General features: G+C 48.0%; 1 protein-coding gene across 1 annotated transcript; it reads left to right on the top strand.

The window, feature by feature from the left end:
• Window positions 1–9,337: 9,337 nt before the first annotated feature.
• On the top strand, window positions 9,338–11,562 carry LOC124673162 (pyruvate decarboxylase 2-like). Its single transcript, XM_047209287.1, has 3 exons — window positions 9,338–10,674; window positions 10,755–11,061; window positions 11,185–11,562. Exons 1-3 carry the CDS (start codon window positions 9,338–9,340, stop codon window positions 11,353–11,355), a joined length of 1,815 nt encoding a protein of 604 aa, XP_047065243.1. The 3' UTR covers window positions 11,356–11,562.
• Window positions 11,563–12,622: the final 1,060 nt, after the last annotated feature.

The raw sequence follows: 12,622 nt of genomic DNA, 5'->3' as shown, positions 1-12,622 counted from the left end.
CCTACCTTGTTGGGAAAAGACCAATGGATGAAAGTCGATCCAGGCTTCAAACTGTACTCTCCGAGTATTGACTAGATCGGCAGGTAGGCCGAGGAAGAATAGGATCGAGCTAGTGCAGAGGGTGGTGCACCGATTCGAAAACGTAAGTGCAAACGTTGTGGAATCCCTGGACACATTGCTAGGCTTTGTAAAAATGGAGTTGACCCAGACTTTTGGAATGGAAGATCGAGCGGGAGCAAAAATGCGAGAGGAGAATGAAGCAGCAATTCAACTTGAGATTGAAGCAGCAGTTCAACATGAGGTGATTGAATCAGCAAATGCGAGAGGAGATTGAAGCGAGCAGTTCAACATGAGGAGATTGAAGCGAGCAAATGCGAGAGGAGATTCAAGCAGCAGTTCAACATGAGGAGATTGAAGCAAGCAAATGCGAGAGGAGATTGAAGCAACGAGTTCAACATGAGGAGATTGAAGCAGCAAATGCGAGAGGAGATTGAAGCGAGCAATTGAACATGAGGAGATTGAACCGATGGATCGAGAGCAGAGGGAACAAATGGATGTAGAATGGCTTCAACCGATGAGTCTAGAGGAGAGGGAATAGTATAGTCGAGATTGCCTCGAAAGTAGTAAGGCCATGATAGAAGCTAACTTCGAAGAGTACATGGCAGAAGAAAAAGCACAAGCTTTGCGGAAGAAGAAGAACAAGAAAGAGGGCAAAAGGAAGGTAGACACCGGTAATATCCCCGGTAGGGTTACCCGGAGTAAGGTGGTGGCCCCGGCGAGTCACACCAGGAGCAAGAGAAAGATTTTATTCTGAACAACTAATTTGAATTTGTATGAACAATTTGTATTGTGGTTCCCTTTGTATTGGGGATCCCTTTGTGTTGAACAATTTGTATTGGGGATGCCTTTGTGTTGAACAATTTGAATTTGTATGAACAATTTGTATTGTGGTTCCCTTTGTATTGGGGATCCCTTTGTGTTGAACAATTTGAATTTGTATGAACAATTTGTATGCCACATTTAAGCCACATTTATCATTTTAGGGTTTTAGGGTTTTAGGGTTTTAGGGTTCAATTCAAAATAATTCAAAACATGGTGGAACCTTCCCATGGAGCCTTGTTATGTTACCTACAACCTAGAGAAATAATAATGGAAAAGGAAATATAGAGATATGAAGTTTTTATGCCAAAAGCTTCAAAACCACTTCCTAGTCCATGAGCTACTAGATATGAAGATGCAGGGCTTTCTGCTCAATGCACCTCCCAAATACCCACTATGCTTACAAACTTTGTCCAAATGAGTCCAAATTTGTCACACTTGTGTATGTTTGAGTAGCAAACAATATCTAGTCGGCCAAAATGTAATATATTGTTCAAATAACACAATTTTACAATTTTTATGCCAAAAGCTTCAATTTCCCTTAGTCCGTTTATTATTTGGGTGCCCCTGTTTTACTTAGTGTTACTCACTTTTCCCCCTCCGGGCCCACTTGATTTACTCAGTCATACTCAGTTTTGCCCTTCCGATAAACATTTCCTCACTTTTCCCCTTCTTAGTTCTACTCAGTTTTCCTAACTTGTACTCACTGGCTGATCTCTGATTGGTCGAGATGTATGTCACACGGATCTTGGTTAGTTCAAAGCTCAACGATCATTTATGATCGGACGTCCTGTATCTCTCTCTCTACCACGATGGACGCATACGGAGACAAGAGCAGAGCACATACCTACCAACCCTGGCAGTCGCATATTCCAGTCGCATCCTCCTCTCTCGTATTTCCTCTCTTACTACGGTGGTCGCGGCGGCGCGGATCTAACCGTGCGTGCGGCGGCGTGCGGCGGCGCGGATCTAACCATGCGTGCGGCGGCGTGCGGCGGCGCGGATCTAACCGTGCGTGCGGTGGCGTGCGGCGGCGCGGATCTAACCGTGCGTGCGGCGGCGTGCGGCGGCGCGGATCTAACCGTGCGTGCGGCGGCGTGCGGCGGCGCGGATCTAACCGTGCGTGCGCCGTGGATCTAAGAGTGCCGGTGAGGATCTAACCGTCAGAAATAGTTGAAATGTCTCTCTCTGTCTCTCTCTGTCTCTAACCGGTGAGGATTCTATTCTCAGATCTGTTGAATGATGAAGAACACCAAGACGGCGGCCGTGCCGACAGTGGTCATCGATGCCACGAATATTGAAGCCATCGCCTACAACATCGCTTCGACGGCGCATACCCAGCCTTCAATGTCGGAGCCTGTTGATGTCTCACTTCCGGTGCCGAGAGTGCGAATCGATGCCAAGACGATTGAAGCCATCGTCTACAACCGCGCTGCAAAGCCGCCGATCCAGCACTCCGCAGATCCGTCGCTGATGAAGTACACCAAGACAGCGGCGGTTCCGACACTGGTCATCGATGCCACGAACATTGAAGCCATCGCCGATAACATCGCTTCAACGTTTGATGGCGCAGATGACCGTGTTCGACGCCGCAAATTGGGATAAATTATGATAAATTTGTATTTTTCAATTTCCAAATGGGATAAAATTGTTCGAACTACTACCTCCGTCTCAAAAAAAGCTTCTCCACGTTCTTGATGTGTCCATGTACATCCGTATGTATGATTTGAATTCTATCCCAACTTGATTGGGAAGATATTGATATGTATTTGATCCGGAGGTTGGTACATGCTTTCACTTTTGGGATCCCTTCACTTTTATAAAATGTTCATGCATTCTAAAATTATCGTGCGCATTACTTAGCACAAGTAGGAAATTGTACACCAAAATACAGTGCTTAGAGCCACAACAAAATACAGTGGTTAGAGCCATCTACTGAATAACAATTCTATACTAAATCGTCTACCAGAACCACATAACCGCTAGGACAGGGATGACACCTAATAAAACTTCACAGATGAATCTACTTTTCTCCTCTCCCATCACTTTAAGTTCATGTTCTAGATTTTCTACCACTTGATCAAATACGGCAAGATCTGTCTCAACTCTCAACTTCTCCTTGCGAATAAGCTCTGAATTCTTCTTTTCTTCCTCCACAATACGCTTCAGCTCGAATATCATCAGGTTTTTACGGGCCAATTCATCACCTAAATTGGCCACCTTCTCCTCCAAATCCATCCTCCGGCTACACCACCGGGTTGATTCATCTTGGTATGCAATGTACCATGGATCATCGGCTTGCCCAGCTAATCGTAACAATAATGGAAAAAAGAACAACCGAAATCACCCCAACGAGGCCATGGCGGAACTTCAAATTCAACGGTAGTACAGAGAGCTGAAGCTAGATACCTGCACTTCCGACGAGGTAGGAGAAGTAGAACGTGGCCACGACATGATCGAATCCCCACCCTCGCCGGTGTACCCGCTACGACCAGACATTGAGGACTATTTCGTACCTGCAAACTCCAATAAATTACGGGAACCGAATCGATTAGGGGGCGGGGGAGGCGAAGCGGAGGTCTTACCAAGCTATACCAATTGGTGCGCGGAACAAATCCCGGTCGTCGTGGGCGGCGGATCTGCTTGCGGCGGACTTTCCTGCGGTGGGTACAATGCGTGCGGACGAAACAAGTGCTGGAGCCGTGGTTGACGTGCAGCGCCGTAGTTCGTCCGACGCCGCCGGGGGATAGAGCCGGCGGCGCGACGAGGCGCCGGCGATGGCTGCTCCGTCCGACGGTGGGGAACGAGCTGCCAGCGGTTCTCCGGTCTAGCTTAAGAATAATTAATTAGCGAACTTGTTGCTTCTCTCTATGATATTCTCTAAAGACATATATCAGAGCGGCAATATGTGAGTTTTCCTGAAAAATAGACGGCCCACTGGTCATTGGCTGCGCAGGCCCCACAGAGCGGCAATGTATGATTTTTTCTCTCTAAATAAGTAGACGATCCCACTGGTCATTGGCTGCGGCAGCCACACAGAGCGACAATATGTGTCTTTTCCTGAAAAATAGACGACCCCACTGGTCATTGGCTGCGGAGGCCCCACAGAGCGGCAATATATGATTTTCTCTAAATAAATAGACGACCCCACTGGTCATTGGCTGCGGCAGCCCCACGGAGCGGCAATATATGTCTTTTCCTGAAAAATAGACGACCCCACTGGTCATTGGCTGCGGAGGCCCCACAGAGCGGCAATATATGAGTTTCTCTAAATAAATAGACGACCCCACTGGTCATTGGCTGCGGCAGCCCCACAGAGCGGCAATATATGTCTTTTCCTGAAAAATAGACGACCCCACTGGTCATTGGCTGCGGCAGCCCTATAGAGCGGCCCCATTTGTCATTGGTAGCACCGCGTATAAAATCATGAAATAAAACGGCCCACACGTCAGCGATAGATGGATGGCTGCTCCGACGTGTCTCCTGACCCTACCCGTCAGCACGAGACGGTCGGGGAGGAGCTGCCCCTGTGCGGCCCCACCCGGTCGGACTAACGGTCAAGGCCTCCGACCTGACGGCTACCGGCCGTTCCAGCACTTGTGCGTGTTTCAAACTAGAGGAGGGGAAAACTGAGGAAAAACTAAGGGACTGAGGAAAACTGAGTACAACTAACGAACCAGGGGCACGAAAATAGAAATCCCTTAAAATAAAGCCAACTATAACACATCATTATCCAGAAATGGATTCAGATTCATTTGCTTGCTAAACAATCATGAATAGCCAATTCATATACAAGCAAGACATTTAAATCATCACTGCATAAGCAGTTCATTATGAATCAATTTAACTCAAGCATGAATTTATCACAGATCCATACTAAACATTGACAGTAGCACACTGTAGAGCAACATGGCACCAATTACTGCATCACAGCTACTGGATCTAGTCCAGTAAGCTAGAGCAAGCAATAGCACAAGTAAGCAGTAGCATAGAGATGCTTGAGCATCAGCATCAACAAGGAAAATGAATCACTTAGCCACAGAATTAATCAGTAAGCCATCACTGACATTTAATTGATCAAATGGATCAATTGAATCAAGTCAAGCCACACAGATAAGCTAGCCAACAAGCAATGGATGTTTCAATGGATCATTAGCTTGCACAGGAAGCACAGAGGCATTTCACAAACACCACTGGCACACACAAGTGTCACTGATGCACCACAGTACACCTAGACAAGCAAGTATAAAATGCCAGTAAGCACAAGCAAGCTCATAATCAAGCACAGCAGAGCATAGCAAGAACAGAGCATGCTAGGAGCAACAGATAAGCAAACAGAGCATGTATAGCAAGCAAAGCAACACTGGCCAGTACCAGAAACTGGTGATTTGGCCATGAGCTTGCAGCAGATAGAAGCACTGGAAGATTAAGCAACCATGGCAGAGCTCTGTGTGATCACAGGATCACCAGAGAGCAACAGAGCATGAGGAGGAAGAAGTACAGTAGCAAGGGAGGCGCTCAGACATGGAGAAGAGAAGGAGGAGGTGAAGCAACTTACACGCGCCTGGAAGCAGAAGCTAGGGCATGGCGAGGCAGTGCTCCCACGGCCATAGCAGCTGCAAATCCAGGGTAGGCGCCGACGTTACGCCGGCGAACACGAACACACCACCGCAGCAGAGCACCAGAGACGACGGCACAAGTACTACGAGCAGCACCTGCGCCAGGTCAGTCTCGGAGGCGCACATGTCGTTGGCGAGGACGAGGGCTCGCCGGAGATCGTCAATCGCCAGAGGCGATTCTCCACAAGATCCAGAGAGGGGCGATTCGCCAGGAGAGGAAGAGAAGGGGGAAACCACGTAGACAGATCGGTAGATCTGCAGGCGGCGGTCCCGATTTGGTAGGTGGCTATGGCAGGGGAGCACGGAGCTGGTCGGAGAGCGGCGGCGGCCATGGCGGCGACGCCATCGCCACAGGCGTCGCGAGAGGATTAGGGTTAGAGACGAGCGCGTGAGAGAGACAGTGAGGGAGCGTGGTGGGCCGCTTCGGCGCCACCGACCCATAAGGGGACAAGCCTTAACGGGCTGTCCCTGGGCCTTAGTTAAATGGGCTGGCCCAATAGGGGCCAGGGGTATTTCTGTCTTTTTATTTTTAGAAAAAGACAGAATTTCACCAATTTTTAGTAAATAAAACACAACTCTAAAAATCCATTAAAAATTGGATTAATGAATGATAAATAAATCTTAACCAGAATAAAATATGAAATGGAATTTAAGAAACAAATTCAAAATTATGAATTTGCAGAATTTAAATAATAACTTGGAATTTTAAACTATTATTTCCTTGTATTTAAAATTCAAGGAAAAATCTCAAATAAGTTCAAATACTTATTTTCAAACATTTCAAAATGAAATTCTACTATTCCAAGTCATTTATATTGAGAAAGGTATTTTTCCAAGAAAAAATACTATATTCCTTTTATTCCAAAAACTATAAAGGTAACTCTATGATTTCAAATTATTTTTTGGAATGATTAAGGGAATCACCAAGTAAAGTAGTTTTACTTTGAAGTATGTTACTTTATATAAATTAAAATGGTTTACACTTTTAAATCAATTGCAAGTTACTGCCAAAGGCATAATTCTTAACTCAACCCTAAATTGCTATAACTCAGCGGGGTAAAGGGATGAACATAAAATAATACATCCATGATTGCATTATTTGGATTTTATAACATTGTCCTTACCGGACAATGATGCTTCTTACAGAACCCAAGGTCCAGGTTCCATCAACTGCATTGAACTGCACTATCTCGCAGTCCACAGGCAACTTCACCCTTGCTCATGTCAACTTGATTATTTTCTACTACTTTAATGCAAAGCTATATACTTATCATTCCTGCATCGCAAATAAAATGTTACTTTTCAACTATGAATATGACTATGTGGCTGGCAATGAAACCATGGTATGTGTTGATATGGTGGAGGTTCCATTGCATGGGTTATATCACCCTAGGATTAATTACCAATGCCGTCCAGTGATTCTAACGCCGTACAAACCGCGTTGACCATGAGATCTATAATGGCTCTGGGGAAGCCAGCCGTATCTTTTCCCTTCTGCACGCCAACGGATCTGTAGAGCCGGTGGGGTGTTGGAGGAACTGCCGCAATAGGTTGGGATATCCTTTTAAATCCCCATCCATTAGTGATGTTAAGCTCTACGATCTATGAAGGATTGTCCGGAGTACACCGTGAGTAAAGCCGTATTATCGGGAGAAGTCTACTCGGGGGTGTACGGTTGGACAAAAGGGTGGGTTTGCAGTCGCGGAGAAGGCGGTGTGGGCTTGGATTTTCATACCTGGCCTCACACCAAAGGAAGTGTGAACGGGGGCAAGTCCCTGCGGATGGCAAAAGGGGTGGAATCTCTTATGGGAAAAGTAACGCACCTCTGTAGAGAGTATCAAATTGTGGCTGTCACTCCTTGTTCAGGGAAGGGAACTGCGAACGCGGCAGGAAAGGAACTCCACGAAGTTCTGGTCAACCTGTGAAGACTGACGGGCATAGTTTTCATAATAAAAGCAACCTTTTGAAGAAATGATTTCAAAACATGCATTGACCTGCGATTTCCCGATCAATGGTCGTAGCTAGTGCATCAAACACCTTTTTACTCTTTTAGAACTTGCTGAGTACCTCTGTACTCACTTTCTTTCGACACCCTTGCTAGACTGTGATCCGGAAGTGGAGGCCATCAACGATGGAGCACCAGAAGGAAGTTACGAGCTGGTCTACGAGGAACCTGATCTTACCGGCGGAGTGGAAGGAGTAGACTATGGGATAGTCTACGGACCAGATGACACGGAGGTGGAGGAGTAGTGACATACCCTAGCATCATAGAGCCGAGCAACGTAGAACTTACCTAAATAAGTTGTTGAGCTCTCTTTATATTTGGTTATGAGGTGTAATCGTACTTAAGTAGTATCTTAGGGTGTTCTCATAGGACCTGTGAGAATACCAACTTGTTAAGACAATGTTTGTAATAATGTTTTTTGGTGTTATGACCTGCAATGTTTCTGTTGTACCACTCTGAGGGATATGGCAAATTGTGAAGAAGTCCCTTCACAAAGATCATATCAATGACTTGTATACTACAACATGCAGTGGTATGCTGGGTCACCGCACCGAGTGCCATGATCTCAGATCTAAACATGTTATTGATTCATGAGGATAATAATTATTTTTTGATCATACCTGCAAGTTGTATACATATATTATTGTCTGAAACCCGAGGCTCCAAAGTGACAATAATTGGGATAACCGAAGGGGATGGCTTTGATGTGAGGATCATGTATGTTCACGGAGTGTTAATGCTTTGCTTCGGTACTCTATTAAAAGGAGTACCTTAATTAACAGCAGATTACGTTGAGGTCCCGCTGCAAATGGGCTGGTAGGACAAAAGATGTCGTGCAGGTTTCTCATTGCGAGCACACACGACTAAATAGGAACACACGCCTATGGTTACTTTATACTAGGATGCTTATATCATTATTACTTGCAATGCCCACTTCTTGCTTATTATATGAATTATCTTATCCATGCATCACCCGTTCATCCATCCCTGTGCCTACAGTATTTTAATCCTGCTGTTTACTGCAATCATCGCTAATGTTGTTTTTATTTCGCTACTGATGTTACTTCACTACTACCACTGCTATAAAATAGTGACTACTAATAAACTGTTGTGTGAAAGTCTATTTTCAGGTGCAGGTGAATTGATAACTCATCTGTTAAAGCTTATAAATATTCTTTGACTATCCTTATGTCGAATCAATAAATTTAGGTTTTACTTCCCTCAAAGATTACGATCCCTATACTTGTGGGTCATCACCGCCCTTCCCCGCAGCCGCCACAACTGGTTTGATCTTCGAGAGGTTCACAAATCCCAATGGTCCATCATCGGATACCGGTTTGAGGAAGATGTCGACAACAAATTAGGGGAAGGGGGCGGTGGCGGCGCACAGCGCCAGCGGCATGCACTATTTCGCAGGGGAGAGCGGGGTTAATTTTATGACATATCGTGACCTATAAATGCCTGCAATATATTTATTTTAAATGTGGGCTGCCAGCTTATAGATACACATTATTATACTGCTTATCATGTTTGGACTATTTATAAGTTAGAAAAATGAATAGACATCGCATATGCATGTAGCTAGCCCAAACGTGTATCATACTGGAAATTTAGAATGTGCCCCATCGCATCAAAATAAAACAGAAATTGCTCCCATCCTTAACACGCGGGAATTTATAATGAAAGCAAACCCAGCATATGGTCCGTAGGTGTAGCATTACTCGTGTATAAATTAACACGACCAACACGGGCGAAACCATCGCAACAGAACAGTACTCCGGCCTAGTCTCTTTTCTTCCACCACGCGCGCGTAAGTACGTGTCGGTTCTTCATCATGGAGAACGGCAACGGATATTCGAACGGGCACACGGCAGTGGCCAACGGCCTGGTGGCGTGCCCTGCGGCCTTCCAAGCGTCGCCGGCGGCGGCGCCCATGGTCTCCTCTACCGAGGCCACGCTGGGCCGCCACCTCGCGCGGCGGCTGGTGCAGGTGGGCGTGAGCGACGTGTTCGCCGTGCCCGGCGACTTCAACTTGGCCCTCCTCGACCACCTCATCGCCGAGCCCGGCCTGCGTCTCGTGGGTTGCTGCAACGAGCTCAACGCCGGGTACGCCGCCGATGGTTACGCGCGCGCCAAGGGCGTTGGCGCCTGCGCCGTGACCTTCACGGTCGGCGGCCTCAGCGTGATCAACGCCATCGCCGGCGCGTACAGTGAGAACCTCCCCGTGATCTGCATCGTCGGTGGACCCAACTCCAACGACCACGGCACCAACCGCATCCTCCACCACACCATCGGCCTCCCCGACTTCTCCCAGGAGCTCCGCTGCTTCCAGCCCGTCACCTGCCACCAGGTGGTCATCAACAACCTCGACGACGCCCACGAGCAGATCGACAAGGCCATCGCGACGGCTCTCAAGGAGAGCAAACCCGTCTACATCAGCGTCGCCTGCAACATCCCCGGCGTCTGCCACCCGGCCTTCAGCCACGAACCCATCCCCTACTGCCTCGCCGTGAGGCAGAGCAACAAGATGGGACTAGAGGCGGCGCTGCAGGCGACGGTGGAATTCTTGAACAAGGCCGTGAAGCCGGTGATGGTGGCGGGGCCGAACCTGCGGGTGGCCAAGGCCGGCGCGGCGTTCGAGCAGCTGGCAGACGCGAGCGGGTACGCGGTGGCGGTGATGCCGTCCGCGAAAGGGCTGGTGGCGGAGACGCTGCCGCGGTTCATCGGGACCTACTGGGGCGCGGTGAGCACGGCCTTCTGCACGGAGATCGTGGAGTCGGCGGACGCCTACCTCTTCGCCGGCCCAATCTTCAACGACTACAGCTCGGTGGGGTACTCTTTCCTGCTCAAGAAGGAGAAGCTGGTGATCGTGCAGCCCGACCGCGTCACCGTCGGCAACGGGCCGACGTTCGGATGCGTCATGATGAAGGACTTCCTGACGGAGCTGGGCAAGCGTCTGAGGAAGAAAAGGAACACCACGGCGTACGAGAACTACAAGAGGATCTTCGTGCCGCAGGGGCAGCCACCGGAGAGTGAGCCTGGCGAGCCACTGCGCGTCAACGTGCTATTCAAGCACATCCAACAGATGCTCACCGGCGACAACGCCGTCATCGCCGAGACCGGCGACTCTTGGTTCAACTGCCAGAAGCTCAAGCTCCCTGACGGTTGCAGGTAACCACACGTCTCATTTGCTGAAAAGGATCACTATGAGTATAGCTCGCATTATTATTCATCCTTGTCAAATGATGCAGGTACGAGTTCCAAATGCAGTACGGATCCATCGGGTGGTCGGTCGGGGCGTTGCTCGGGTACGCACAGGGCGCCAAGGACAAGCGTGTCATCGCCTGCATCGGCGACGGGAGCTTCCAGGTGACGGCGCAGGACGTGTCGACGATGCTGCGGTGTGGGCAGAATAGCATCATCTTCCTCATCAACAACGGCGGGTACACCATCGAGGTGGAGATCCACGACGGTCCGTACAACGTGATCAAGAACTGGAACTACACGGGGCTCATCGACGCCATCCACAACGGCGAGGGCAAGTGCTGGACCGCCAAGGTATATATACATCTCTATCTGCCCTTCCTTTGGTTCATGCATGGCAGCATGGGTGCATAAGAGGAAATAACTATAGTAACTTTCTTGGTTGATCAATGGATGATCATGTGTCATGTACGCCAGGTGACTTGCGAGGAGGAGCTGACAGCCGCGATTGAGACGGCGACGATGGTGAAGCAGGACTGCTTGTGCTTCATCGAGGTGATCGTGCACAAGGATGACACCAGCAAGGAGCTCCTGGAATGGGGATCCAGGGTCAGCTCGGCCAACTCTAGGCCACCCAATCCGCAGTAGGCAGTAGCTTGCTGTCGATCGATCAACTTGCGCGTAGAGTCATTGACTACCATGTCTTTGGAGGCAAACCTCACGTGCTCCCTCCATCCGGATCTGCTACGCATCTACGGCCAACTCCAAAACAACAAAATCCGAAAATAAAAACTCTTCTTCCCACCTAATTGTCATTCCATTTATTGTATATATTTCACATGGATTTCTTATTTGAGCTCATCGAGAATTTCACATGGATCCGATCCACTTCAAGCCCTCCCATGGCCGAGGGCGACCTCGCGGAGTGGTGGTCCCTGGCGGTGCGGACCGCCCCTCGCCAGCTACGCAAAGGCACGTCGTCGGTTATCATGCTTACGGCATGGTGGATATGGAAGCATCGAAACGCGGTGGTCTTCGACAACGTGCGGCCTTCGGTGACGACCCTATTCAACGACATCGTGACGGAAGCGCGGCTTTGGGCGGACGCGGGAGCCCGGGGTGTGCGCCTTCTACTCCCCTAGACTAGGTTTCCTTTTCTTGGGTCGAGTTGTACGGCGTGGTGTTCGTCCGTTTTTCGGGCTTGTACATATAACCTTCTTTTCTATCAATGCATCGAAACGCAAGGCTTTTGCGTTTTCGCGAAAAAGAATTTCTTAAATCTTAGTCACCCAAAAAGGGCAGCCATAGTTCAAAAAATGTGCAACCTGATCCAATAGCGCCTTTTCTGCCCAAATAGTGATTCTAGAACGAGTTACATTTTTCTATGAGCTGCAGTTCTTAGTCGACTGGGATTTAAGAAAATCCGAATCCACTAATTAAGACACAAACAAATCGTAGTTTGTATGCATATACCGTGTGTAAGAGTACACTGCATGCATGCACGAGTGTTTCATTTTTGGACATTACAGATGAATAAAGATGGACAATTTGATTTTCTTGTGTGCCCTTCCTACTTCAAGAATAACAGTTTTTGTTTGCCAATCTCGACAGTGGATGTCTACCAAGGCTCTTTCATCATGGTAATAATATATGGAGAATTGTGGTGCTTATTTTTCCACCTTCTATTTGCATTAATCCTGAAGTCTAATGAAACATTGCTCGACGGTGATTTAAAAATACTGCCTCCGTCAGAGTTTGCAAAGGCCCATTGTAGATCAGGATGTGCGTCATCGGATATAAGTTACATGCTCATGGATTGACGCACTTGTTGTCACTTTTTCGTGGTCAACAATGTCATAGTCCAACTAACAGTTGAACTAAAGCATGTAATACTCCATGAAATGACGTCATTAGA

This window comes from Lolium rigidum, chromosome 7 (genome assembly GCF_022539505.1).
Source record: "Lolium rigidum isolate FL_2022 chromosome 7, APGP_CSIRO_Lrig_0.1, whole genome shotgun sequence".
NCBI lineage: Eukaryota > Viridiplantae > Streptophyta > Magnoliopsida > Poales > Poaceae > Lolium > Lolium rigidum.
This window is presented reverse-complemented; position numbering and strand designations above follow the sequence as displayed.

Coding starts and splice junctions, on each gene's coding strand:
- LOC124673162 (XM_047209287.1), top strand. CDS start 9,338: ATGGAGAACGGCAACGGATATTCGAACGGGCACACGGCAGTGGCCAAC. Junction 10,675..10,754: donor AAGCTCCCTGACGGTTGCAG/GTAACCACACGT, acceptor CAAATGATGCAG/GTACGAGTTCCAAATGCAGT. Junction 11,062..11,184: donor GCAAGTGCTGGACCGCCAAG/GTATATATACAT, acceptor CATGTACGCCAG/GTGACTTGCGAGGAGGAGCT.